A 24,059-nucleotide genomic window follows, 5' to 3' on the forward strand; every position below is an offset into this window, starting at 1 on the left:
TAATATTTGCTTTTAATTCCAAAACAAACCCTGTAGTAAATACAATTTATTTATTTATTTACATACTGAACAAAGACCCAACGTTCCATTATAGCTAGCAGGTTCAGATTATATTTTCAGTTCTTTCCATATGGCTTCCGTTACAGAAATGTGATTGTCAGCCATTTCGTTCATTGTCAAAACAATTTCTGCACTGCTGGAGAAGTACCAGTAATGGCTGCAAATTGTAGGCATGTGTGGCTGCATAAATATTCCTTTTATTGCTTGACACAGCTTAGAACTCTGTAAATATATATATATATATATATAAATTATTACTTTTTGCCATCAGTCATTCTAAAAACAAAGCTAAAATAAAAATAATAAAGAATGGTGACAAAGGTTTAGCTACACTAAAATATCATTTCTCTTACTGCACCATACCACTAGCCCAATCATGGCAATTGTCAAGAGAACTGGAATGAAAATCAGGGTGATCAAAATTTTATCTGGTGGATCTTCCCAATGCACTTTTTTTGAAGTACAGTTTGAAAAGAATTGCTTGTGGATTCCAGTGATGAAGCCCTCAGCAATGGGGTTAGGCCAAAAGCACTTTGCTGTTGCAGCCTTGTGTTCTGTACACAGGGTAAAGTTGTTGTAATACCTGAAGAGAAAAGAACATGAAAATAAGTTGGACGAATGCATACGAAAAACTCTTCTGACAACTTTTTCCCTTCTTTCTCTCCAGTCTAATGGATTCTTGACAAGGGATCTGTTTCTTTCTAGCAATTGCAGCAACAATTTGGAGCTGGACAATTATTATCTATGCTGGGAGGACTCCATACCCAGCTTTGTCCTTGAATTATGCTAATCTCTGTTACACTTCCATGTGGATGTGCATGAGGGTTGCCACCTTTGGTCAGGCAAAATAAGGAACAGGTGGGAGAAAACTGGGGGGCTAAAATTTTACCTGGTGCAGAAATGGCTTCAAAGCAATCCATTGCAATGATCAAATGGAAGCTATCAGTAACTGAAAACATTCTAACAACAATACCGAAAAGAAATGCTCCCACAAAAAGAGGACATTGTGGGGCAGTGGGCAGGCATCTGCTGGGGGGGCAGAACCTCAATTAATTATTTTTAATGCTTTTCAATACTTTCAAAAGTGAGCAAGCCTTGGATTATTCACATGTGTTGCATCATTTGCTGAAAAAATTATAATGGTAGCCCTATGATACCCCACCACAGTATAATGAGAAAATAAATAGTATATGCAGATATATGTTGGAAACTTCCAAACTGTATATATAGTAGAATATGCTGAAATACACCCAGAATAATTCAGGAAAACAAAAGATGAATGCTTTTCAATACAAGCTATGGTAGAATTCTATGTTGAACTGTGTGAAGAGTTTTTGTGGTGATAAAGCTCCTGGCAGTGAGATGCTGAGCAGCTGTGATGTCATGGACTCCTTGCAAAATCCTAACTGTGGGAGGAATGGAAATTAGCAATAGAATATTCATTAATGACCATGTCTGTGTGAGGCAGAGATTCAAGGAAGTTGAGAAAATGCTGCAGAAAATGCAATGGACAAAGAAAACAGGAAACTGAGAAAGTATGGGGGAAAGAGGAAGAGGCCATAGGAAAAGCTGGGCTGGGAATACAGAAACAAAAGGTGTGTGTAGAAAAAGCTCACACAAGTATGAAGGGCAAGAGAACTTTTTTCTGTTGGGAGAAAAGGGGTGTGGCAGGAAATAAGAAGCTAGAGGGCTGTGCATAGAATAAGAGAGTTGGAAGAGACCACAAGGGCCAAGCAGGAGCTGCAAGGCAGAAGGAAGGTTGGCCAAGAGCTGGGATGGGTGGAGAAGGAAAGGAGCAATGGGCAGAGGAATGAAAAGCCAGGGGGATGCAAGAACGACCACTGATGGAGGCATATTTCCTCAAAAAAATCCTTCTTTCCCATAGGGAACGGCAGTAGCCACACAAATAGGCATTGCTCTGGACAAATGACTTGGGGAACCTGTATTTTGGATTAAATATTTGTCAGTGGTGCTGACAAGAAAGCTGAGTCTGGAGGTCATGAATATTCCAAAGGAGATGGCAAAATATGTGAATGTAGTGAAAGAGGAATGGGAGGAACAGAGTAGGACCCAACTATCTATCACCCACATCTAATCTAAAACATATTTAAACATAGACAGGTGGAGGAAATGGCTGAGAAGGTTGAGTGGCTGAGTTGTTATAGGGAAATATTTTGGACCGGTATTGTGATGTGTATCCTCAACATGTGGCTTCCATGCCAGCTGGGGTGATACAAGCATGGGAAAGGGTTTCATATGTGTGTATCCCCACCAGGATGGTGAATCATAAATGGGGCAGCTTGTCTAACTTCCCGACTGGATTCAAAATCTGAGGCAGCACAGGTTTCATCCTTTCACAAAAGAGGACACTTCTGCCTAGCAGCTGCTCAGAAGAGAGATCTGGAAGTGAAATATACTCGGAGTCCAGTGTGATTTTCATGCTCTTTATTCAGCTCATAGTAGTGAGGAATGCAGTTCCCCCAAAACGTTTGCTTTATATACACTATTTACACAATGGGCCCCACGTGATTGGCTAATTCCGGGATACTCCTGTATGCCAATCAGAGTGCGGATTCACTTCCACCTGGAGCTGGATTGGGTGACTCCTGCAGACCAATCAGACTGCTGCAATCTCAATCCTATTGTTCTAGGACCAATCAGACTACTGCAGTTTGGATCCTATTCACTCAGTACATAACACCCCTCCTCTCTAAGTTCCAGTCCTGCCTGGGAGGTTGCATCCATATATAATAATAATAATAATAATAATAATAATAATAATAATAATAATAATAATAATAATAATTTATTATTTATACCCCGCCCATCTGGCCGGGTCTCCCCAGCCACTCTGGGCGGCCTCCAACAAATATCAAAATACAATACAGAGTCACAAATTAAAAACTTCCCTAAACAGGGCTGCCTTTAGGTGTTTTCTGAATGTCAGGTAGTTGTTTATTCCCTTGACTTCTGACGGGAGGGCGTTCCACAGGGCGGGCGCCACTACCGAGAAGGCCCTCTGCCTGGTTCCCTGTAGTTTTGCTTCTCGCAGTGAGGGAACCGCCAGAAGGCCCTCGGCACTGGATCTCAGTGTCCGGGCTGAATGATGGGGGTGGAGACGCTCCTTCAGGTATACAGGACCGAGGCCGTTTAGGGCTTTAAAGGTCAACACCAACACTTTGAATTGTGCTCGGAAACGTACTGGGAGCCAATGCAGATCTCTCAGGACCGGTGTTATGTGGTCCCGGCGGCCACTCCCAGTCACCAGTCTAGCTGCCGCATTCTGGATTAATTGCAGTTTCCGGGTCACCTTCAAAGGTAGCCCCACGTAGAGCGCATTGCAGTAGTCCAAGCGGGAGATAACCAGAGCATGCACCACTCTGACAAGACAGTCTGCGGGCAGGTAGGGTCTCAGCCTGCGTACCAGATGGAGCTGGTAGACAGCCGCCCTGGACACAGAATTAACCTGCGCTTCCATGGACAGCTGTGAGTCCAAAATGACTCCCAGGCTGCGCACCTGGTCCTTCAGGGGCACAGTTACCCCATTCATAGTCCTCAAGGTACGCTGGCCGCCTACGTGTGCGTTGCGGCCTGGGCTGTTCCCTGGTCAGGGGTTCTGGTTCAGGCTCATGTTCCAAGGCTGTTGGTTGTGATGGGGCTGTTTGGTCTGGCGCAACTAGCTCGCTCTGTCGTGGCTCTGGTTCCGGTGCCCTTTCGGCGTCACGGGTCCTCTCAGTATTTACTGATTCTGCCTCCCCTGCCGGCCCCTCCTGCTCTACGGGTCTCAATGCCCCACTGTTCCCTTGGGACTCCTCTGACCTGTCCTCCTCTTGGTTTTCTCCTGGGAATTGTCGCCGTAGCTGGTCGCAGTGGCGGCGCCAGCATTGCTCCCCCTCTGTTAGCACCTCGTATGACACGGGGCCCGTCACCCTGGTGACTGTGGCGGGTACCCATGCCGGGCCTGCCCCAAAATTCTTTGCGTACACTGGATCCTGGGCCACAAAGGTCCGGGGGTTCCTGCCTTCCCCCACCACTACCTCATCCTGAGCTCTGTCAGGGTGGAGGCGGTCCAGTCTGTTTGCGAGGCGCCGGCCCATTAGTAGTTCAGCGGGGCTCCGGCCAGTCGTTGAGCTGGGGGTGCTGTGCTGTGCTAGAAGGAATGTGGCAAGGCGGTACTCCCAGTCCCCTTGCGTCATGCGGCGTAGGGTGTCCTTGGTGGTCCGCACCATGCGCTCTGCTTGGCCATTGGTGGCAGGGTGGAATGGTGCTGAGCGGATGTGGCGGATGGCATTCTGCGCTGTGAAGGTCTGGAATTCTTCTGACGTAAATGCGGTTCCGTTGTCTGAGACGAGAGTGTCAGGGAGTCCATGGGTTGCAAACAGCCTGCGTAGTACCCGGATGGCTGCGGACGTAGAAGTGGATGGTACCAGTGTGACTTCCAGCCATTTAGTGTAGGAGTCCACCACTATGAAGAATGTTTTCCCCAGGAAGGGGCCCGCAAAATCCATGTGCAGGCGTGACCATGGTGCTCGGGCGGACTCCCAGGACTGCACTGGGGACCTTGGGGGATCTGGGCGGGATTCTTGGCAGGCCTGGCAGTGTTTGACCCAGGTCTCTATGTCTCGTGTAGGGCTGCAAGGACCCTTTTGCGAAGGGGCTCAGGAACGACAACCCTGCTTCCCCATAACAGGCACCCCTTGTGGGCCGACAGTTCATGTTTACGGGTTGTGTAGCCAGCGAATTCTGGCCCGGGGCTGCTGCTGGGCCATCCCCTCCACACCCAGTCCAGGACCCGGGAGATGACCCTATCTTTCTTGGAATGGTGTGCAACTTCTTGTGCCTGAATAGGGCGGTCGGGAAGCAGCTCCAGGCTCATAACCTCTTGTGCGGGTGCTGGGTCGGGGCCTGTTTCTGGTAGTGGTAGCCTGCTGAGGGCATCTGCGTGGCCCATCGCTTTCCCGGGGCAGTGAATCAGTGCATACTGGCAAGGAAAATTGACCACCTGAGGACGCGAGGAGACAGCACTTGGGGGGTCTAATTTTCGGGGGCAAACAAACCAAGCAACGGCTTGTGATCAGTCACCACGGTAAAGGGCCGCCCGTACAAGAAATCATGGAATTTTTTTACTCCCTTCACGATTGCCAGACCTTCCTTGTCGATTTGCGAGTAGTTCCGCTCAGCTGTGGTGAGTGTCTGGGAAAAGTATGCCACTGGCACCTCTCTTCCATCTGGGAGTTGGTGTCCAAGGACAGCACCGATGCCGTAGGGTGAGGCGTCACATGCTAGCACCACTGGCAGCCTCTCGTCGAAGTGTGCCAAGACCGAGTTTGAGACGAGCAAGTCCTTGACTGCCTGGAATACGGCCTCCTGGCGCTGGCCCCACACCCAAGGGGCCCGCTTGTCCAGGAGTCTGTGTAGGGGCTCTGCTACTGCTGCCTTATGGGGAAGGAAGGCATGGTAAAAGTTCAATAGCCCCAAGAAGGCCTGAAGTTCAGTCTTGCCCTTGGGCGCTGGGGCATCACAAATGGCCCGTACCTTGTCCCCAGTCGGGTGGACCCCTTCTGCATCCACCATAAATCCCAGAAAGTCTACCTGAGGCACTCCTAGTAGACACTTTTCCCGCTTCACCTTGAGACCCGCTGTCTGGAAACGGAGCAGAACGGTGCGAAGGCGGTCCTCAAACTCCTCTGCCGTGGGCCCGGCAATCAACACATCATCGAAGAAGGGGGTGACGCCAGGAATCCCTTTAAGCAGCGAGTCCATTAGATTCTGGAATATGCCTGGTGCCATGCTGACACCGAATTGCAGCCGCTTTACCTTGAACGCTCCCCTGTGCGTCACAATCGTCTGTGCCTCTGCTGTGGCTTCATCTACTGGCAGCTGTTGATAGGCTTGGGCCAAGTCCAGCTTGCCAAAAAAATTTGACCCAGCCAGGGTGGCGAGGACATGGCTGACCACTGGCACTGGGTATGTGTGGGCCATGAGGGCCTTGTTTGTGGTACATTTGTAGTCTGCGCAGATGCGGACCGAACCATTAGGCTTGACGGGTGTGACGATCGGGGTTTCCCAGGTGGCATTAGGCACAGGCTCCAGCACTCCTTGCTCCACGAGCCGGTCCAATTCCTCGTCTATACGGGGTTTCAGGGCGAACGGGACCCGGCAGGCCTTGAGCCTGACAGGTCGTACTGCAGGGTCCAGCTGTAGGGCAATGGGGGGTATATACTGTCCCAATTTCCCATCGAAACCCCCCAGAAACTCCTTGCATATGACGTCCACATCCACTTGTAAGCTAGTGCGGTTCACCCTGGTGACGGCTAGCCCCAGTGGCCCAAACCATGCCAATCCCAATAAGCTAACGTAGGAGCCCTTGACCACGAGCAAGTCCAGTTGCCGCGTCCGCCCTCGATATTGCACCCTGAAGGTCCCCACCCCCATTGTGGGGACCTTACATTTCTGGAAGTCCTGGAGGGTGAATGGGGCCGGCCTGAGTTTGGGACCCCCACTAGGGCACAGTTTCCTTAAGGTCCATGCCGAGATTATGGATAGGGTTGAACCCGTGTCCAGCTCCATGCGGCACGGGGGCCCCTCTATCTGTACCTCTACATAAATTTTCTCTATGTTGGGGTGGGGCAACTGGTATACCTGGTAGTCCGTGGTCTCCGTCGAGTTGCCTTGGTGTGTTAGGCCCCGGGACCTGGGGCTCTTGGGGCGGTCATCTGATGCCTGGCATCGGATGGGCCGAGCCCGACACACCCGGGCAATGTGGCCTGATTTTCTGCACTGTCTGCACTGTCGGCAGGTCCTCCTCTCGTGATTCTCCCCGCAGCTTGCGCAGTTCCCTCCTTCTGGTCGAGGCAGCTGTGGTGTGTGCACTGCTTGAGTGCACCGCTGTACTCTGTGCACCTCCTACCTGTCTGATCCTGAGTCGTAGATGAGGTCCTCGTGGTGGACCCTTAGTTGGGATGGCACACTCGGCCGTGCCTCTTGCATCGACCTCTCGATGGCTTCTGTTGCCAGGGCCTCCTCCAGAGCAACCTGAAACGTTAGGTCCTTCTTGGCATAGAGGCGTCATTGCAGCTTCTCGTCCCTCAGGCCACCGACGAGGCAGTCACGCAGCATGTTCTCCAACTCTGAGAAGTTGCAGAACCGAGCGGCTTGGTGGAGGGAGGTCACAAACCCCGTTATGCATAGGGGCTTGCCGCTTTGCATAGAAGGCATTTCGACGAGCCACCACCGAGGGCTGTGGCGAGAAGTGCCCCTTCAGCCATTCCACTATTGTTTTGTAAGGAACGGTAGCGACATCATCAGGCGCAAGGAGAGCTCGGGCGATTTCGAATGTCTCCTCTCCGCAGACGCTGAAGAATATCGCCCTCTTCTTGGCATCGTTGGTGACCCCTTTAGCTTCTAGAAGGAAGGTGAAATGGATGGCGTACCCTTCCCAGTCTCCTGATGCTGGGTTGAACGGTGAGAAGCTGCTGTCAGTTGCCATCTTGAGTTCCTTGGGACCCGGAGCTGAAGCCTGGATACACGGTGCGAGGCAGCTGTGCAGCAGGTGGCGTTGCTGTGGTGCTGTGTGTGGCAGTCAGCTCAGCGAGATCCCATCCTCGTCGCCAGTGAAATATACTCGGAGTCAAGTGTGAATTTCATAATCTTTATTCAGCTCATAGTAGTGAGGAATGCAGTTTCCCCAAAACGTTTGCTTTATATACACTATTTACACAATGGGCCCCACGTGATTGGCTAATTCCGGGATACTCCTGTATGCCAATCGCAGTGCGGATTCACTTCCACCTGGAGCTGGATTGGGTGGCTCCTGCGGACCAATCAGACTGCTGCAATCTCAATCCTATTGTTCTGGGACCAATTAGACTGCTGCAATCTCAATCCTATTGTTCTGGGACCAGTCAGATTGCTGCAATCTCAATCCTATTGTTCTAGGACCAATCAGACTGCTGCATTTTGGATCCTATTCAACTCAGTACATAACACCCTTCATGGCAAGCATCTTTAGTACTAAGTAGAGGACCCATATGCTGCTAGACAAACCTAGACAGCATCTTAAAAAGCAAAGACATCACCTTGCCGACAAAGGTCCGTATAGTTAAAGCTATGGTTTTCCCAGTAGTAATGTACGGAAGTGAGAGCTGGACTATCAAGAAGGCTGATCGCCGAAGAATTGATGCTTTTGAATTGTGGTGCTGGAGGAGACTCATGGACTGCAAGAAGATCAAACCTATCCATTCTTAAAGAAATCAGCCCCGAGTGCTCACTAGAAGGACAGATCCTGAAGTTGAGGCTCCAGTACTTTGGCCACCTCATGAGAAGAGAAGACTCCCTGGAAAAGACCCTGATGTTGGGAAAGATGGAGGGCACAAGGAGAAGGGGACGACAGAGGATGAGATGGTTGGACAGTGTTCTTGAAGCTACTAACATGAGTTTGGCCAAACTGCGGGAGGCAGTGAAGGATAGGCGTGCCTGGCGTGCTCTGGTCCATGGGGTCACGAAGAGTCGGACACGACTGAACGACTGAACAACAACAACAAAATGCTGCTATGACTTGCTGCAAGCAGGATGCATAGCCAGCTTCCAGCAGCGTTCCTCAGGAATCTGAGCCCATTCCTCATGAGCGATGGCCTCCAGATCAGTAATATTCTTGGTTTTGCATGCTGCAACCACCTTCTTCAAACCCCTCCATAGATTTTCAACGGGGTTCAAGTCAGGTGACTGTGATGGCCACTGTAGAGCCTTCCAGAACTTCTTCTGCAACCAAGCCTTGGTGGAATTTGAGGGATACTTGGGATCATTGTTCTGTTGGAAGGTCCAATGATGCCCAAGCTTCAGCTTCCTCACAGATGGCATGGTGTTTCCTCCGAGGTGGATTTCCTAATACTTCAGTGAATCCATCCTTCCTTTCACACGCTTCAAGTTTCCAGTGCCAGAGGATGCAAAAGCAGCCCCAGAGCATCACTGAGCCACCACCATGTTTCACTGTAGGCACAGTTTTCTTTTCAGCGTATGTTTATGCTTCATTCTTCTTCCTCCTGACATAGCGCTTATCCATGGGGCCAAAAAGTTCCAATTTTGTTTCATCGCTCCACAAAACAGAATCCCAGAACTTCTCTTGGCTTATTTACAGTGGTAACTTGGTTTATGAACTTAATCCATTCTAGAAGTACGTTCTTAAATCTGAAGAAGTGTGCATGCACACGAAAGCTCATACCAAGAACAAACACAGTTGGTCTCTAAGGTGCTACTGGAAAGAATTTCCTATTTTGTTTCGACTATGGCAGACCAACACAGCTACCCACCTGTAACTGTTCTTAAACCAAGGCACACTTTCCCTAATGAGGCCCTTCCACTGTTCGGATTGTTATGAAAACTTCCCGCAGGGGCAAGTTGAGAGACTGACCCCCAAGGCGGACGAAGCTTCCGTGCCCTCTGGCTTCTGGAGTCCAGGGGCACAATGTAATATGCGATTGTTCCCAGTTTGAAAACAACACACACAAGCCAGTGAAGGCTAACACCTACTTTATTGTAGATAAAGTGCAGAATGTATCTACGTAGCCAGCTCGTTATTTCAGAGCTGTCTATTAAAGCGTCTGCATCTCCTGACGCAGGAACGAAAGTAAAGTACATCTGTAAATTACAATGACATCACATGTGTGGAATGATTGTTGGATTTCCCACAGGGTGAAATATGACTCTTAGTCAGGTGCCTCGCTTCTTGCAGCTCGGCTTGTACTGATATCACAACATCCTCCCCTGATATTAGACAATGTAATTATGGTGCTGGAGGAGACTCTTGAGAGTCCCATGGACTGCAAGAAGATCAAACTTATCCATCCTTAAAGAAATCAGCCCTAAGTGCTCACTGGAAGGACAGATCCTGAAGTTGAGGCTCCAGTACTTTGGCCACCTCGTGAGAAGAGAAGACTCCCTAGAAAAGACCCTGATGCTGGGAAAGATGGAGGGCACAAGGAGAAGGGGACGACAGAGGATGAGATGGTTGGACAGTGTTCTTGAAGCGACTAGCATGAGTTTGGCCAAACAGCCGGAGGCAGTGAGAGATAGGCGTGCCTGGCGTGCTCTGGTCCATGGGGTCACGAAGAGTCGGATACGACTGAATGACTGAACAGCAACAACAAGTTCACAGTGCTAAGTAATGTGTGCTGGATTTTTAAGAGACACTCCCAGAGGAGAAATAAAAGCCTTTCTGGAAACATCTTGGTTTTAAGTGCAGTTAAATCATTATCGCTAGCCTGCATTAGCCAAGTATCATGCATCTCAATAAAAGTTCTCTCACTGTGGATGAACAGCAGCTAACACAATCCCAACTTCCAAGATAATGGCAGGCAACTGTATCCAGATTGGAAAAGTTTTCACACATGAGGCTTAAAGAAGAGAGTAATTGCAAGGCAATTATTCAGTATAGAAAAACCAGCTCATCTTCTCTGGGCATGAACTTGCTATGCATAGAAGGCAGTATCAAAAAGAGATTTACTGAAATGTATTACCCACATCATTTTTTTCTTAAGTAATAGCAGGCATGGGGATGAATTTTCATCAGAACCATAGTTTGTGGGGTGGGGAGGTTTATCATTTTCTTCCCCTGCTGCAATCCTGACAAAAGTCCTGAAGAAAAACTAAGTTCCAACAAGGAGCTTTGTTATTCGCAGGTGCTAACCAACTAAAAGTTCTGCTAGAACAATGACTTTTCGCTTCACAATGGAGTTTCCTCACTTCCTCTGCTCCCCTCACAACCCCTAAATGCCAGAGGTTCTCCAAAATGCCAGCAAGGCATCTGAGCAACAATAAAATGTGTGAGAGACAGATGTTAGCAGAGAGGGAAAGGCATGTCACAGAACTTCAAGAATTCTGTAGAATGTTCCAATTCTTTAGAATGATCTAATTTAGCTGTCACAAAAACATGATCTTCTGTTTGTGAAACAACAATAAGCATGTTGAAATTCAGTAGACCAACAGAACAGGACTGGTCTGCACATCCTTATCCCGCACTGCAACTACTCAATAAAGTTTAATTTAGCAAAATTTACCAAGATTATTATTATTATTATTTTTATTAAAGATTTTCTTGGTTTACAAAGTGAAAAAATGTCTCTCGTATTTTTTCCATAAAACATTTTTACAGATCAATTTTAGTCGTTGAGACATTAGGGAGAGGGGGGGGAAGGAAGTGGGTGGGAGGGTGGGATGGGGAGATGATGTTTCTATTTTCCTTAATACATGTAGGAGTTGGTATCAGCGTCGCTTGTGTTGGTTCTCTGTTGTTTGCTTGTGTTTCTTTGGCAGTGAGAGGTCGTGATCAGTATAGGGTTGGATTGTTCATTTGTGGTTGGCTGTGGTGATCTTTGGTTTCCTGTGAGAGTGGGGTGGGTGGATGTTTTGAGTCAGGTTAGCCATATTGATTTGTATGCTGTTGGTAGATTTTTGTCATTGTCTTGTTGGGCTGTGTGTGCGATGAAGGGGGACCATACGGGGGTGAAGGTGTCTTCTTCTGTTTGTCCCCGTGCTAGTTTTAGGTTGCTGGTTAATTTTTCTAGTAGGGCTGTTTCCCATACTACTTGGTACCATTGGTCCATATTGACTCCTGATAGGTCTTTCCAGTGTCTGGTTATGATGTTCCTGGTTGCTGAGAGTAGATGGATTATGAGTTCCTTGTGTTGTAAGTGGGCATAATTGTCTTGGAAGATGTTTAGTAGAGCCAGTTCTGGGGTGGGTTCTAGCACTTGTTTGGTTATTTTGCATATTTCTTGTACGGTTGTTGTCCAGAATGCTTGAATTTTGGGGCACTCCCACCACATATGGAAGTACGTGCCCGTAGAGGTGCATCCTCTCCAGCATCTTGGTGAGGTTCCTGGGCGTATTTGTGCTAATTTTCTTGGTGTTAGATACCACCTGTAGGTTAGTTTTAGGGTGAGTTCCCTTCTTTTTGTTGATATGGATTTAACGGGGGGTTTGGACCACATTCTGGTCCATTGGGTGGGGTTGATTTCGTATCTTATGTCGCCCTCCCACTGTCTTTTGATTGTGTCTAGGGGGTTTGTGGGATTCTTTAGTAGTATTTTGTATATTGTGGATACTATTCCTTTGCCATGTCCCTTTGTCGTTAGGATGAGGTTTTCAAAGGTTGTCAGGGGTCTAGTTGCTGTTGATTTTACTGCTGGGTTGTTTAAGAGGGCATGTACCGTAATTGGTGTTGTGCTAACCAGGGTATTTGGGTGTCTTCTAATTTGTCCTGTATTTCTTGTGTTGATAGGGGTGTGTTATTTTTATAAAAGTCTATTAGGCGATGCAGGCCTTTGGATTGCCATGTTTTTGTATGGAGGTTTTGTGCTGCATGGAGGAATAGTGGGTGGTATGCCAGGGGAATTAATGGGGATGGGGTTGGGGATAATTTGCCTATTTCTGTTTTCCAAGCTTTGAACATGGTTTGTGTGTACCTATTAAGTGTTGTGGGGATTTTTCTTAGTTTGTTTGGGAGGAGTGGGTATGCTGTGGTGCAGATGTTTTCAATTGTGTCCCTTTCTAGGTGTATCCATTGTTTTGTCTCGTCGTCTAGTATGGATGGGATTATGTGACGTAGTTGGTTGGCATTGTAATATGCTTCTATGTTGGGGATTCCCCATCCCCCTTCTGAGGTGGGGAGGTGTAGGTAATTGGTGCTTATTCTTGGCTTTTTGTGTGAGAAGATAAAGGAGTGTAGTTTTCTCTGCCATTTGTGGAGTTGGGTTGGGGGAATCCAGATTGGGAGGGTTTGGAAAAGATATGTTAGTTTTGGGAGGGTGATCATTTTGATCATGGCTATTTTGTCTGAGAGAGTGGATTTCATGTTGTTCCATCTCTTTAAGTTTTTGTATTATTTTCTTTTTTAAAGAACCATTCTTTCTCAGCAGGAGGGAAGTCACACGTGTCCTTTCTGGAGAGAATATTGGAACTCCAAATATAAATGATCTCACCTCATCCCAAATACATTTAGAGCAATGTCACTGAAAGTCAAAATATTTTTTTTCAACATAATGATAATTATTGTTAGTCTTCATTGTCACAAACACATCTGTTCTATTCATTACTCCTTGCAGACAAACACAGCTGTGAGCTGAAGAAAATTTATAGCAGAAGGAAGAGGTATTTGACATAGTCTACTGAAGATCCTGTCAACAGTTGAGGGTAAACTCAGTTTTAAGGATCCTGAACAATGTATTTGAAGACCCAGTGATTGTATTTTATTGTCATAATACATATGCTTTATTTCCTGGCCCACACCTGCAGTGATTGTAAATATTCTGCTTAAGAGAAAAACATTCTGTTGTAAATCTGTTTGGTTAGGTTTCAATTCTTTATTCTACTATTAAACACAATTTAATAGTCACAATTTACCAAGGACACTTGCAATATTAGCAACAGGGTTCTTGTGGAATTGTGGAGATTAAAAGGGCAGCTCAAAGCTGACAATATCACTTGGGTCCAACAGCTTTAAGCCAGGAGCAAAACAAGGCTTTATTTCAACGGGCCGACTAAACCAGGTGAGGGTAGCTGATGGGTCTTAAACCCTCAGTGAACTCACCCTGTGTGTGAAGACAGGCTCTGGTGGATTGAGTAGATGAGACCAAGAGTAGGTGCAACAGTCAAGAAGGCAGTTATTGTGCAAGCTGTTGAAGGAAGTGAGGAGTAGATGGGGCTCATCAACCTGGGAAGGGAGCCCACCTGGGAGAAGTAAACTCTGATCCTAAACCTCCACTGCCTTGTGGGACATATTCACGAGAAGAAGAGGCTAAGGAGTAAACCCTACACAAATCCAGAGTGCAATCTCCAGCAACTCCTGCAACCAAGATGGTGCCAAACATCTTGCTCTGCTTTCTGTGGTCACAGGAGCAAAGTCGAGAGGGGGGTCTTGTCATCTAGGCAGCCCAGGATCTCCATCCACACTGCCTGGGCTTGTGCCCCAGAGAGGTTACTTCAGTGCTGCTAATACAGCAGTTTGACTTCATCTTCAGATGTGCACTGCATGTGCCCCCACCCTAGGAATGTATGAAGGTAAAATTTATATTCATTGCTCCACCCACTTTTGCCCCATGCCCCACATACCACTGGAATGTGGCCCTTGAAAGTCTGCTCAGAAAGGCATGCAGCTCACAGGCTGCCAAAGGTTCCTCACCCATCTTTTAGGGCACAGTCCTTTGGGGTCTCAGAAATTCCCCCTTTTCTCATGGCTGGAATGGACATGTAACCAAAATCAAATGCAGCACTTCCTTCTCTGGATGCCTTCTTGATTTCATTCTTTACTTCAAGGTCACCCTGGGCAAGATCAGTGGGGCAACAGTACATAGGGGATTCCCTACTGAGGGGTACAGAAGCAGTGATCTGTGGGCCTGACAAGATGTCTCGAGAGGTGTGCTGTCTCCCCGGGGCCAAGATCAAAGATGTAACAGAACGGCTGCAAGGAATAATAAAACCCACTGACAAATACCCCTTCCTTTTGGTCCATGTGGGAACCAATGACACTGCAAGCCATAGCCTCCAGAAGATCAAAAGTGATTATGAGGCTCTGGGCAGGAAGTTGAAGCAATTAAATGCACAAATTGTCATCTCATCTGTCCTTCCAGTTGAACGACATGGCCCAGGGAGAGGGGGTGGAAATAGGGGAAGTGAACAACTGGCTTCGCAAATGGTGCAAACAGGAACGGTTTGAATTCTTAGATCACGGTCTGCAGTTTCTTGAAGATGGACTTCTGGCAAGTGATGGGCTGCACCTCACAAGGGTTGGAACGATTCCTCACTGGTCTTGCAGACAATTTCATTGTCCAGAAAGTGGGAGAAGCAACAAGAGGATCAGCCATTTTAGATCTGGTCCTAACCAATAGTGATGACCTGGTTAGTGGGGTAGAAGTGGCAGGATCATTAGGTGGGAGTGACCATGCTCTACTGGAGTTTATTATACAGCGGAAAGGAGCAACCAAGCATACTAAGACTGAAATTCTAGACTTTAAGAAAGCCGACTTCAGAAAACCTAGGGAAATGCTGGGTGAAATCCCATGGACAGAAATAGTAAAAGGGAAGGGAGTTCATGATGGTTGGGAGCTTGTTAAAAGGGAGATATTAAAAGCACAACTTCAGGCAATACCAGTGAGACGGAAACATGGAAGGTGCCTAAAGAAGCCAGGGTGGCTATCTAAAGAACTTTTAATTGAGTTAAGATGTAAAAGGGATATGTACAAAAAATGGAAAAGGGGGGAACCACCAGAGAGGAATTCAAACAAATAGCCAGCACGTGTAGAGACAAAGTCAGAAAAGCTAAAGCACAGAATGAACTCAGGCTTGCTAGAGAGGTAAAAAGCAACAAAAAGGGCTTTTATGGGTATGTCCGTAGCAAAAGGAAGAACAAGGAAACAGTGGGGTCACTTAGAGGAGAAGATGGTGAAATGCGAACAGGGGACAGAGAAAGGGCAGAACTCCTCAATGCCTTCTTTGCCTCAGTCTTCTCCAAGAAAGAAAACAATGCCCGACCTGAAGAATATGGAGCAGATGATTCAGCAGGGGAAACACAGCCCAGAATAAGTAAGGAGGTAGTACAGGAATACTTGGCTAATTTAGATGTATTCAAGTCTCCAGGGCCAGATGAACTACATCCAAGAGTATTAAAAGAACTGGCAGAGGTGATTTCAGAACCACAGGCAGTAATCTTTGAGAATTCCTGGAGAACAGGCGAAGTGCCAGCAGACTGGAGGAGGGCAAATGTTGTCCCTATTTTCAAAAAGGGGAAAGGAGAGGACCCAAACAATTACCGCCCAGTCAGCCTGACATCAATACCAGGAAAGATTCTAGAGCAGATCATTAAGCAAACGGTCTGTGAGCACCTAGAAAGGAACGCTGTGATAACTAAAAGTCAGCACAGGTTTCTTAAAAATAAGTCATTGATCTCATTTTTTGACAGAATTACAAGCCTGGTAGATGAAGGGAATGCTGTGGATATAGCCTATCTTGATTTCAGCAAGGCCTTTGACAAGGTGCCCCATGATATTCTTGTAAAGAAGCTGGTAAAATGTGGGCTAGACAATGCTACCATTCAGTGGATTTGTAACTGGCTGACTGACCGAACCCAAAGGGTGCTCATCAATGGCTCCTCTTCATCCTGGAGAGAAGTGACTAGTGGGGTGCCACAGGGTTCTGTCTTGGGCCCAGTCTTATTCAACATCTTCATCAATGACTTGGATGATGGGCTTGAGGGCATCCTGATCAAGTTTGCAGATGACACCAAATTGGGAAGGGTGGCTAATACCCCAGAGGACCGGATCACACTTCAAAATGACCTTAACAGATTAGACAACTGGGCCAAAGCACACAAGATGAATTTTAACAAGGAGAAATGTAAAGTACTACACTTGGGCAAAAAAAAAATGAAAGGCACAAATACAGGATGGGTGACACCTGGCTTGAGAAAGGGTCTAGGAGTCTTGGTAGACCACAAACTTGACATGAGTCAACAGTGTGATGCAGCAGCTAAAAAAGCCAATGCAATTCTGGGCTGCATCAATAGGAATATAGCGTCTAGATCAAGGGAAGTAATAGTACCACTATATTCTGCTCTGGTCAGACCTCACCTGGAATACTGTGTCTAGTTCTGGGCACCACAGTTCAAGAAGGATACTGGGTATGTTTAGCCTGGAGAAGAGAAGGTTAAGGGGTGATATGATAGCCATGTTCAAATATGTAAAAGGATGAAAGGTTGTTTTCTGCTGCTCCAGAGAAGCGGACACGGAGCAATGGATTCAAACTACAAGAAAGAAGGTTCCACCTAAACATTAGGAAGAACTTCCTGACAGTGAGAGCTGTTCGACAGTGGAATTTGCTGCCAAGGAGTGTGGTGGAGTCTCCTTCTTTGGAGATATTTAAGCAGAGGCTTGACAGCCATCTGTCAGGAATGCTTTGATGGTGTTTCCTGCTTGGCAGGGGGTTGGACTGGATGGCCCTTGTGGTCTCTTCCAACTCTATGATTCTATGATTCTATGATCTCCAGTAGTCAGTTACTCTTAGGGCCTGGCATCACCACCCACAGCTATTAAATTTGCCCTGCAGGAATTTCTCGCTTATTGAGTTCTGTGCCCAGGGAGCTTTTTTGTAATTCTTTTAACGTAGTTTATCAGAGGAGATCTCAGTATCAGTACAGTTGTACCTTGGTTTACATACGCTTCAGGTTACATCCTCTGCTAACCCATAAATAATGCTTCAGGTTAAGAACTTTGCTTCAGGATAAGAGCAGAAATTGTGCTCTGGCGGCACGGCAACAGCGGGAGGTCCCATTAGCTAAAGTGGTGCTTCAGGTTAAGAACAGTTTCAGGTTAAGAACGGACCTCCAGATTAAGTTCTTAACCCAAGGTCCTTATACCGCATGGGGCAGTGGTTGATTCATCTAAGATGCCGGTATGTGGCAAAAGGGGGAAGTATGCAGAGCAAGCTGGGCCAGAGGTGGGTGGGATCCACTCCATTGTTTTCCCCCTATCCAGCATACTCACACATGCAATACCCTTAAAACCTGCAATTCAAATGCAAACCCCCACAGTGATGGCAACCATTATGCTGATGCATATGACATGTATTTCTCTTTAACAACAAAATAAAATAATTCAAGTCCATCTGCCTTCAACAGAGCTTCAGGACAGATGGTGGGAAACTATAATGGGAAAGGAAATTAGACCCCCCACCCTTGACGGCCACTTGGGAGTCAGTGTTATGATGCTTTCTGTGTTAGCACAAAAGCCCTAAACGCGTTCACTCTTTACAATATGCAGAGATTTTGCAGTCAAGCAAATTGTGTTTGGCTCAGATCCCGGCTGGAATAATACAGCTGGAAACCAAAGCAGCAACATGAAAGACACCTGGAATGAATCATCAACTCAAAGTCACAGAAGGAACAGCCAAGGAAATGAGAGTCGATGATTAACTAAGAAGAGCTCTCAAATCTTGACATTTGTTACTGCCAACCACAAATGAACATTTGGAGCCCATTTTTCAAGAGACTCATTTAAGTTTCAATTTGCTGTGAACTAATCAGGCATGACCCCTGCCAACAACTCAGTTTATGGAATGATGCTGTAGAGAGCTATAAGCAGAAATAAGAGAGAAACCCCAAGTGATCTCCAGCTGTAGAAAAATCCCTAACAGATTGGATAGGTTAATTCATGTTGAACATCTGGCCAGAGCTAGTTAGATGAAATTGGGTTTTAAACTACCTGCATTCCTCCCCTGTCCTCCATTTTGCTTGCTCACTCACTGGAGATTCTTAGTGCTCTCTCTCTTGTAGAGGTAGAAAAATTCACTTTTGCAGTGACCACACACCAGGAATAAAGAGAAAATTTATATTTCCAAACAGAAAAAATATCCATGCTCAATGGTTAAACTTGATTTTTGCAGTTTGGCCAACAAACTGAGTTCATTGAATGCTCAACTCCTTCATTCCCTAATGGCTGTAAGCTGTTCATTGAAATATGTCATAGAATCATAGGATCACATATTGTGGACTCTCGAGGGAGACCATTCCACTCTCAAACAACTCTCACTGTCAAAATGCTTTTCCTGAGGTTCCTCCTTTCTTATAACTTAAGCCATTGGTTTGAGTCCTACCCGCCAGAGCAGGAGAAAACAAGCTCATTCCCTCTTCCATGTGACAGCCCTTGAGATATTTGAAGCTGGCTCTCATAACTCCTGTCAGTCTCCTCTTTTCCAGGCTAAACATGCCCAACTCCCTCCATCGTTCCTCATAAGCCTTGGTTTCCAGACCCTTGATCATCTTGGTTGCCCTCCTCTGCACATGTTCCAGCTTGTCAACATCCTTCTTAAATTGTGGTGCCCAGAATTGGACACAGTATTCCAGGTGTGGCCTGACCAAGGCAGAATCGAGTGGTACTATTACTTCCCTTGATCTAGACGCTATACTCCTATTGATGCAGCAGCTAAAAAAGCCAATGCAATTCTGGGCTGCATCAATAGGAGTATAGCGTCTAGATCAAGGGAAGTAATAGTACCACTATATTCTGCTCTGGTCAGACCTCACCTGGAATACTGTGTCCAGTTCTGGGCACCACAGTTCAAGAAGGATACTGACAAGCTGGAACGTGTCCAGAAGTGGGCAACCAAAATGGTCAAAGGCCTGGAAACAATGCCTTATGAGGAACGGCTTAGGGAGCTGGGTATGTTTAGCCTGGAGAAGAGAAGGTTAAGGGGTGATATGATAGCCATGTTCAAATATATAAAAGGATGTCATATAGTGAAAGGGTGAAAGGTTGCTTTCTGCTGCTCCAGGGGCAATGGATTCAAACTACAAGAAAGAAGATTCCACCTAAACATTAGGAAGAACTTCCTGACAGTGAGAGCTGTTCGGCAGTGGAATTTGCTACCAAGGAGTGGTGGAGTCTCCTTCTTTGGAGGTCTTTAAGCAGAGGCTTGACAGCCATCTGTCAGGAATGCTTTGACGGTGTTTCCTGCTTGGCAGGGGGTTGAACTGGATGGCCCTTGTGGTCTCTTCCAACTGTATGATTCTATGATGCAGCCTAAAATAGCATTGGCTCTTTTTTTTGCTGCTGCATCACACATTTAACACATGTTAAGCTTGTGGTCCACCAAGACCCCTAGATCCTTTTCACATATACTATTGTCCCCCATCTTATAAAACTCAGTTTGTGTGCACTTAGAAAAGGATGCTGTGATTATTTAGACCATGCATGAGTTTCTTGAAAACAAGTCAAGCCAGGCAAATCTCATTTTTCTTCCTGATGCTGTTACAAGCATGGTGGATCAGCAGAATGCTGTGGACTCAGTGTATCTTGATTTCAGTAAGGCATTTGACAAACACTCCCATGATATTTTTGTGAGGAAGCTGGTAAAATATGGGCTAACATTGAGGAAATGCTTATCAAATTTGCACATGACACCAAACTGGGAGGGATAGCTAATGTCGCAGAAGACAGAATGAGGATTCAGACTGGAAAACTGGGCCCAAACTAACAAAATAGGGACAAATGTCAGGTTCTACACTTAGGCAGGAAGAACTAGCAGCATAAATATAAGATGGGGGACACCTGGCTTGCCAGTAGTACATGTGAAAAGGATCTTCAGGAGGACTTCCGGTGAAGCGCCATTCCGTTCAGTCGGGAGCTCTCTCAGCTCCGAGGGGGCTCCGGTGTTTTCGGGCTAGGAGTCACCGCAACCACGCTGCAGGCTCCGTTTAAACTTCAGGAGGAGCGTCCTGAAGACCTGGGATCCAGCGGGTACAAGAAGCGCCGTCCTTGCTCTTGAGTAGACCTAGTAAGGTCTGTTCAAGCGAGCGGGGCTCCGGTGCAGTACTGAGGATCTACCACTTTCCCGACTACACGAAGCAGCGGCTGCTGGCGGTTTATGAGCGCTTTGATTTTCCTCGATCTGGATTTGAAAGAAGGACTCTGTAAGTACTGAGCAAAATTGGCTTTTAAAATTAATGGAAATTTGGCTTATGGAGAAAGATTAAAAGAGGAAGTCCGTCTCTCTCTGACAGCAACAAGTAACAAAGTAGCATCTAAGAGCTGCAGCCGTGATAAACTTGCTTTTAAGTGGATCGCTGATTTTGTAGACTGGAGAAAACCCTGTTTGGGGGAAAGACTAAGTAATATGATTTATTTCTTCTTGTGGATTACAAATTTAAAAGGAGAAGATACCGCTAACCCTCTGGGTTAAGGAGTTCGGGTTGGATAGTGGATGGCGGCCATTTGGCTGGACTGAAATGTGCATTAGGAAAGTTACTGAAGACCCCTCCATTTCCTGTTTTTCAAACCCCACGGTGTCCTTGAAGCTGAGAGGATGAGAGACATAACAATGACAACTTTCCAGCAGAGGGTGTTAGCAGAGTTTGAAGCTCTGCAGCAGAAATGTGAAGCTCTTGAGCAGAGGGTTACAGAAACGTTTGCCCAGATTGGAACTGTTCTTGCAAATAATATGCAAAAGACTATGAATTTATCGGATGAAAAGGTTGTAAAACTGTCTAAAATTACTGAAGAAGAGGTGGACTACAAGGATGAACAGTTAGCAAAACAAGAAGGGCTCTTTTAGTATGAGAGGCTTGGAGCCCAGAAAGTGGAAATATTAGAGAGCTCTTGGAGTGAGAGACCAAGAGTTCAAGGACAACAACAAGGAAAAATGCAACAAGTAACAGAGTACAAAGAGAAAAAACCTTATGGCTATTACAGAGCAGTAGACCACAAAGAAGAAAAGAGATACAACCTGGAAAAGAAGAACTTACAAATAAGAATGTTAACTCCAGAATTGGGCACGATGAAAACAACAAAAGAAGACGCAGGAGCTGGAAAGAGAGGACTTTTGGGGGGAGATCTGTGGGGGATGGGAAGAAAAAAGGGAATGGTTAGAATGGTTAGGAAAGGTATGGGGTGAAGAAAGATTATTTAAAGGGGAAATAAAAATAGCTGACCATGAAACTCCGAAACCAGAGGGGGGAAAGCGGTGTAAGAGAAATGGAAGAAATTTAAAAATTATTTGAAATGATGTGAATAGATAAACATTTGAAATTGGAATCAGAGGATATTTAAGGCTACAGTAATGTGAAGTTAAGTTAAGATAGGATATAAGAAGTTAGAGTTGTGTAAGGTTTATTTTATTAGGAACAAGATTATAGGTATATGATGATTATGATTTGTAAAGATTAAGATTAGTTGTGAGAAAGAAGATTTTACAATGTCATAAAGTTACTAAAGAAGATTAGAAATGAATGCAGAAGAGAGGATGTGAGGAGGTCCCAAAATAATGCTTATAAAGAGGATAAGAATAGTTAAATAAGTGTTTGTGTGTAAGGTTTTTTGTAGTTTTTGTAGTTTTTTGTAGTGTGTGTTGTATTTTGTGTCTTTTTTATTGTTAAAATTTAATAAATTCTTATTAAAAAAAGAAAAAGAAAAGGATCTTTGGGTCTTGGTGAACCACAAGTAAGTGGCGAAGGGGGCGGGGGTGGTGGTCGCCCCGGGTGCCATCCCTGATGAGGGTGACAAACCCGTACCGATGCCGCAGCATTTGCTTCATAGTATGGCTTATTCCATACAATGAACCTATTCCAGAGAAAGTCAGTTGTGCTTTGTATTTAACTTCTTTCACTGGTTACATTGGAACTTAATGAGGATAAACTTTGTACGTTCACAGATAGAACATGGGGTTGTTTTAAAGTAATACTAAAAAACTTGAACTGCAGTTATGAACTGAAAATTTATGATTTTTTTCACATTTTAAAATGGCATATTACAAGAACTATTATAAAAAAATCCCAGAAGCATTAAAAATAGAGAGCTACTGGCAACATGAATGCAATGAGTCTACAATGAAAAACTGACTTTTTATCCCCTGTTGTGCTTAAACTAAATGCATTTCTTCATTATATCATGAAGTGGTTTTCAAAGACAAAGTTTAAAATGGAAGGGATTGGGGGTATGCATTTTATTTTGTTTTTGTCATTTCTGTCAGGCTTCAATTGTTAGTAGGGAGGGAATGAGTGGGAGAATGCAAAAAAGAAGGGGAAGAGGAGTTCAGGATGAAACGTACTGAAGTTTTGGGGCATCCCCACGACATTGTTACAGTAAGTGCTACACTTTTAACATGGGGGGGGGGAGGTGCTGGTACTGCATACCCTTGAGCATCCCCAGAAAAAAAGCACTGGGCCTCATGCCATGTTCTGACTATTGACAGCCCTTGTTCTGACTATTTTGCCATGTTCTGACTATTTTGCACCTGTGGAATCGCTCACCAAGAGTTGTAACAGTGGCATAGGGGGGCCGTGGCCCTGGACACAGAACATGGAGGGGCACAAACCAGGTACCCCTCGCAGAGATCCCTGTCATGCCCTACCTGGCTCTGGCAGCAAAGGCTGGGTCAATGTGGAGGGTGAAGAACATCCTCACCCAGCCCTCAACGTCCAGCGCCTGCCCAATGTACAAACAATATACAATACAATACAATATAAAAAACAATATTCAAAAATAGTATTGTCCCACTAATATTGATTCCCTAGCAGGTGTGCATGAGATCACAGCCTTAGTCAGGATACTGAAGGCACTTAGACCTGGCACCCTACAGGAGCCCCCGGAAACCCACTCACAGAGGGGAACATGCAGACTGAGCATTCCCCTAGGCTGAATTTGATCTTCTTGGACACATTCTCCAAAGGGGATATGTCAGTTTAGGTAGCGTGGCCTCAGATGATCCGGGAGGCTTGGAAATGCCTAGCCTTGCCACCCTCGGGGGTCGCCTCTATCAGGATTGGGGCCAAAAAGTCAGAAGTAAGTTGCCAGTATTCCCTGTTTGGATTAATCACAAATATATCATACCGTCCAAGATTTATCCGATGGAAATGGAGACATTCTCTTCTACTTAAGGAAGCTTCTCCAGAGTCTGATCTTGCCACACACATGTATGTCATATACACATATAAATCTGTCACCTTGAGCAAATTACAACTTCTCGGTCTAACCTACCTCACAGGATTGTTGTAAAGAAAAATGTGTGAGCAGCTGCTAGAGAAAAAGGCGGGATATAACAACAACAACAGCAACAACAACAACAACAATGGAAAATGAGGGTGATCAGGAACATACCACAGAGTAAATCCTATTGAACTCATTTGGACTTAGTTCTGAGTAAAAATGCTTTAGATTGCAGTGTAAGGCTGTCTGGTCTTTACCCAGTTACCTGGGAGAAAGCTCCACTGAATACAGTGTAAGGCTGCATTTACAATAAAGGAATAAACACTCCTGGTGTTCTCTAAAGAATATCTAGCTGCTGAAGCATTGCAATTAAATAATTTCAAGTGGATTGGTGACATTTTCCTTCAAAATTATAGGAAGGGCTTTGTATGCTGTGAGGAAGAATGGTGGGAGCCCTCCTCTCCATCTGCACAAGGGCCTGATCCTGAAGCTCCTCTGGAGCAGGAGGATAGTATTGACCTAGACTAAAGCAAT

The 24,059-nt window shown here is 45.8% G+C and overlaps 1 protein-coding gene across 1 annotated transcript in view; it reads right to left on the minus strand.

The window, feature by feature from the left end:
* Positions 1 to 299: 299 nt before the first annotated feature.
* RAMP3 (receptor activity modifying protein 3) overlaps positions 300 to 24,059 on the minus strand; it is a 57,034-nt gene continuing 33,274 nt past the window's right edge. The window contains exon 4 of the mRNA XM_033151128.1: positions 300 to 643. Coding sequence (XP_033007019.1) covers positions 388 to 643 — 256 coding nt within the window. The 3' untranslated portion in view covers positions 300 to 387. The remainder of the gene's footprint in view (positions 644 to 24,059) is intronic.

This window comes from Lacerta agilis, chromosome 6, assembly GCF_009819535.1.
Source record: "Lacerta agilis isolate rLacAgi1 chromosome 6, rLacAgi1.pri, whole genome shotgun sequence".
Classification (NCBI taxonomy): domain Eukaryota; kingdom Metazoa; phylum Chordata; class Lepidosauria; order Squamata; family Lacertidae; genus Lacerta; species Lacerta agilis.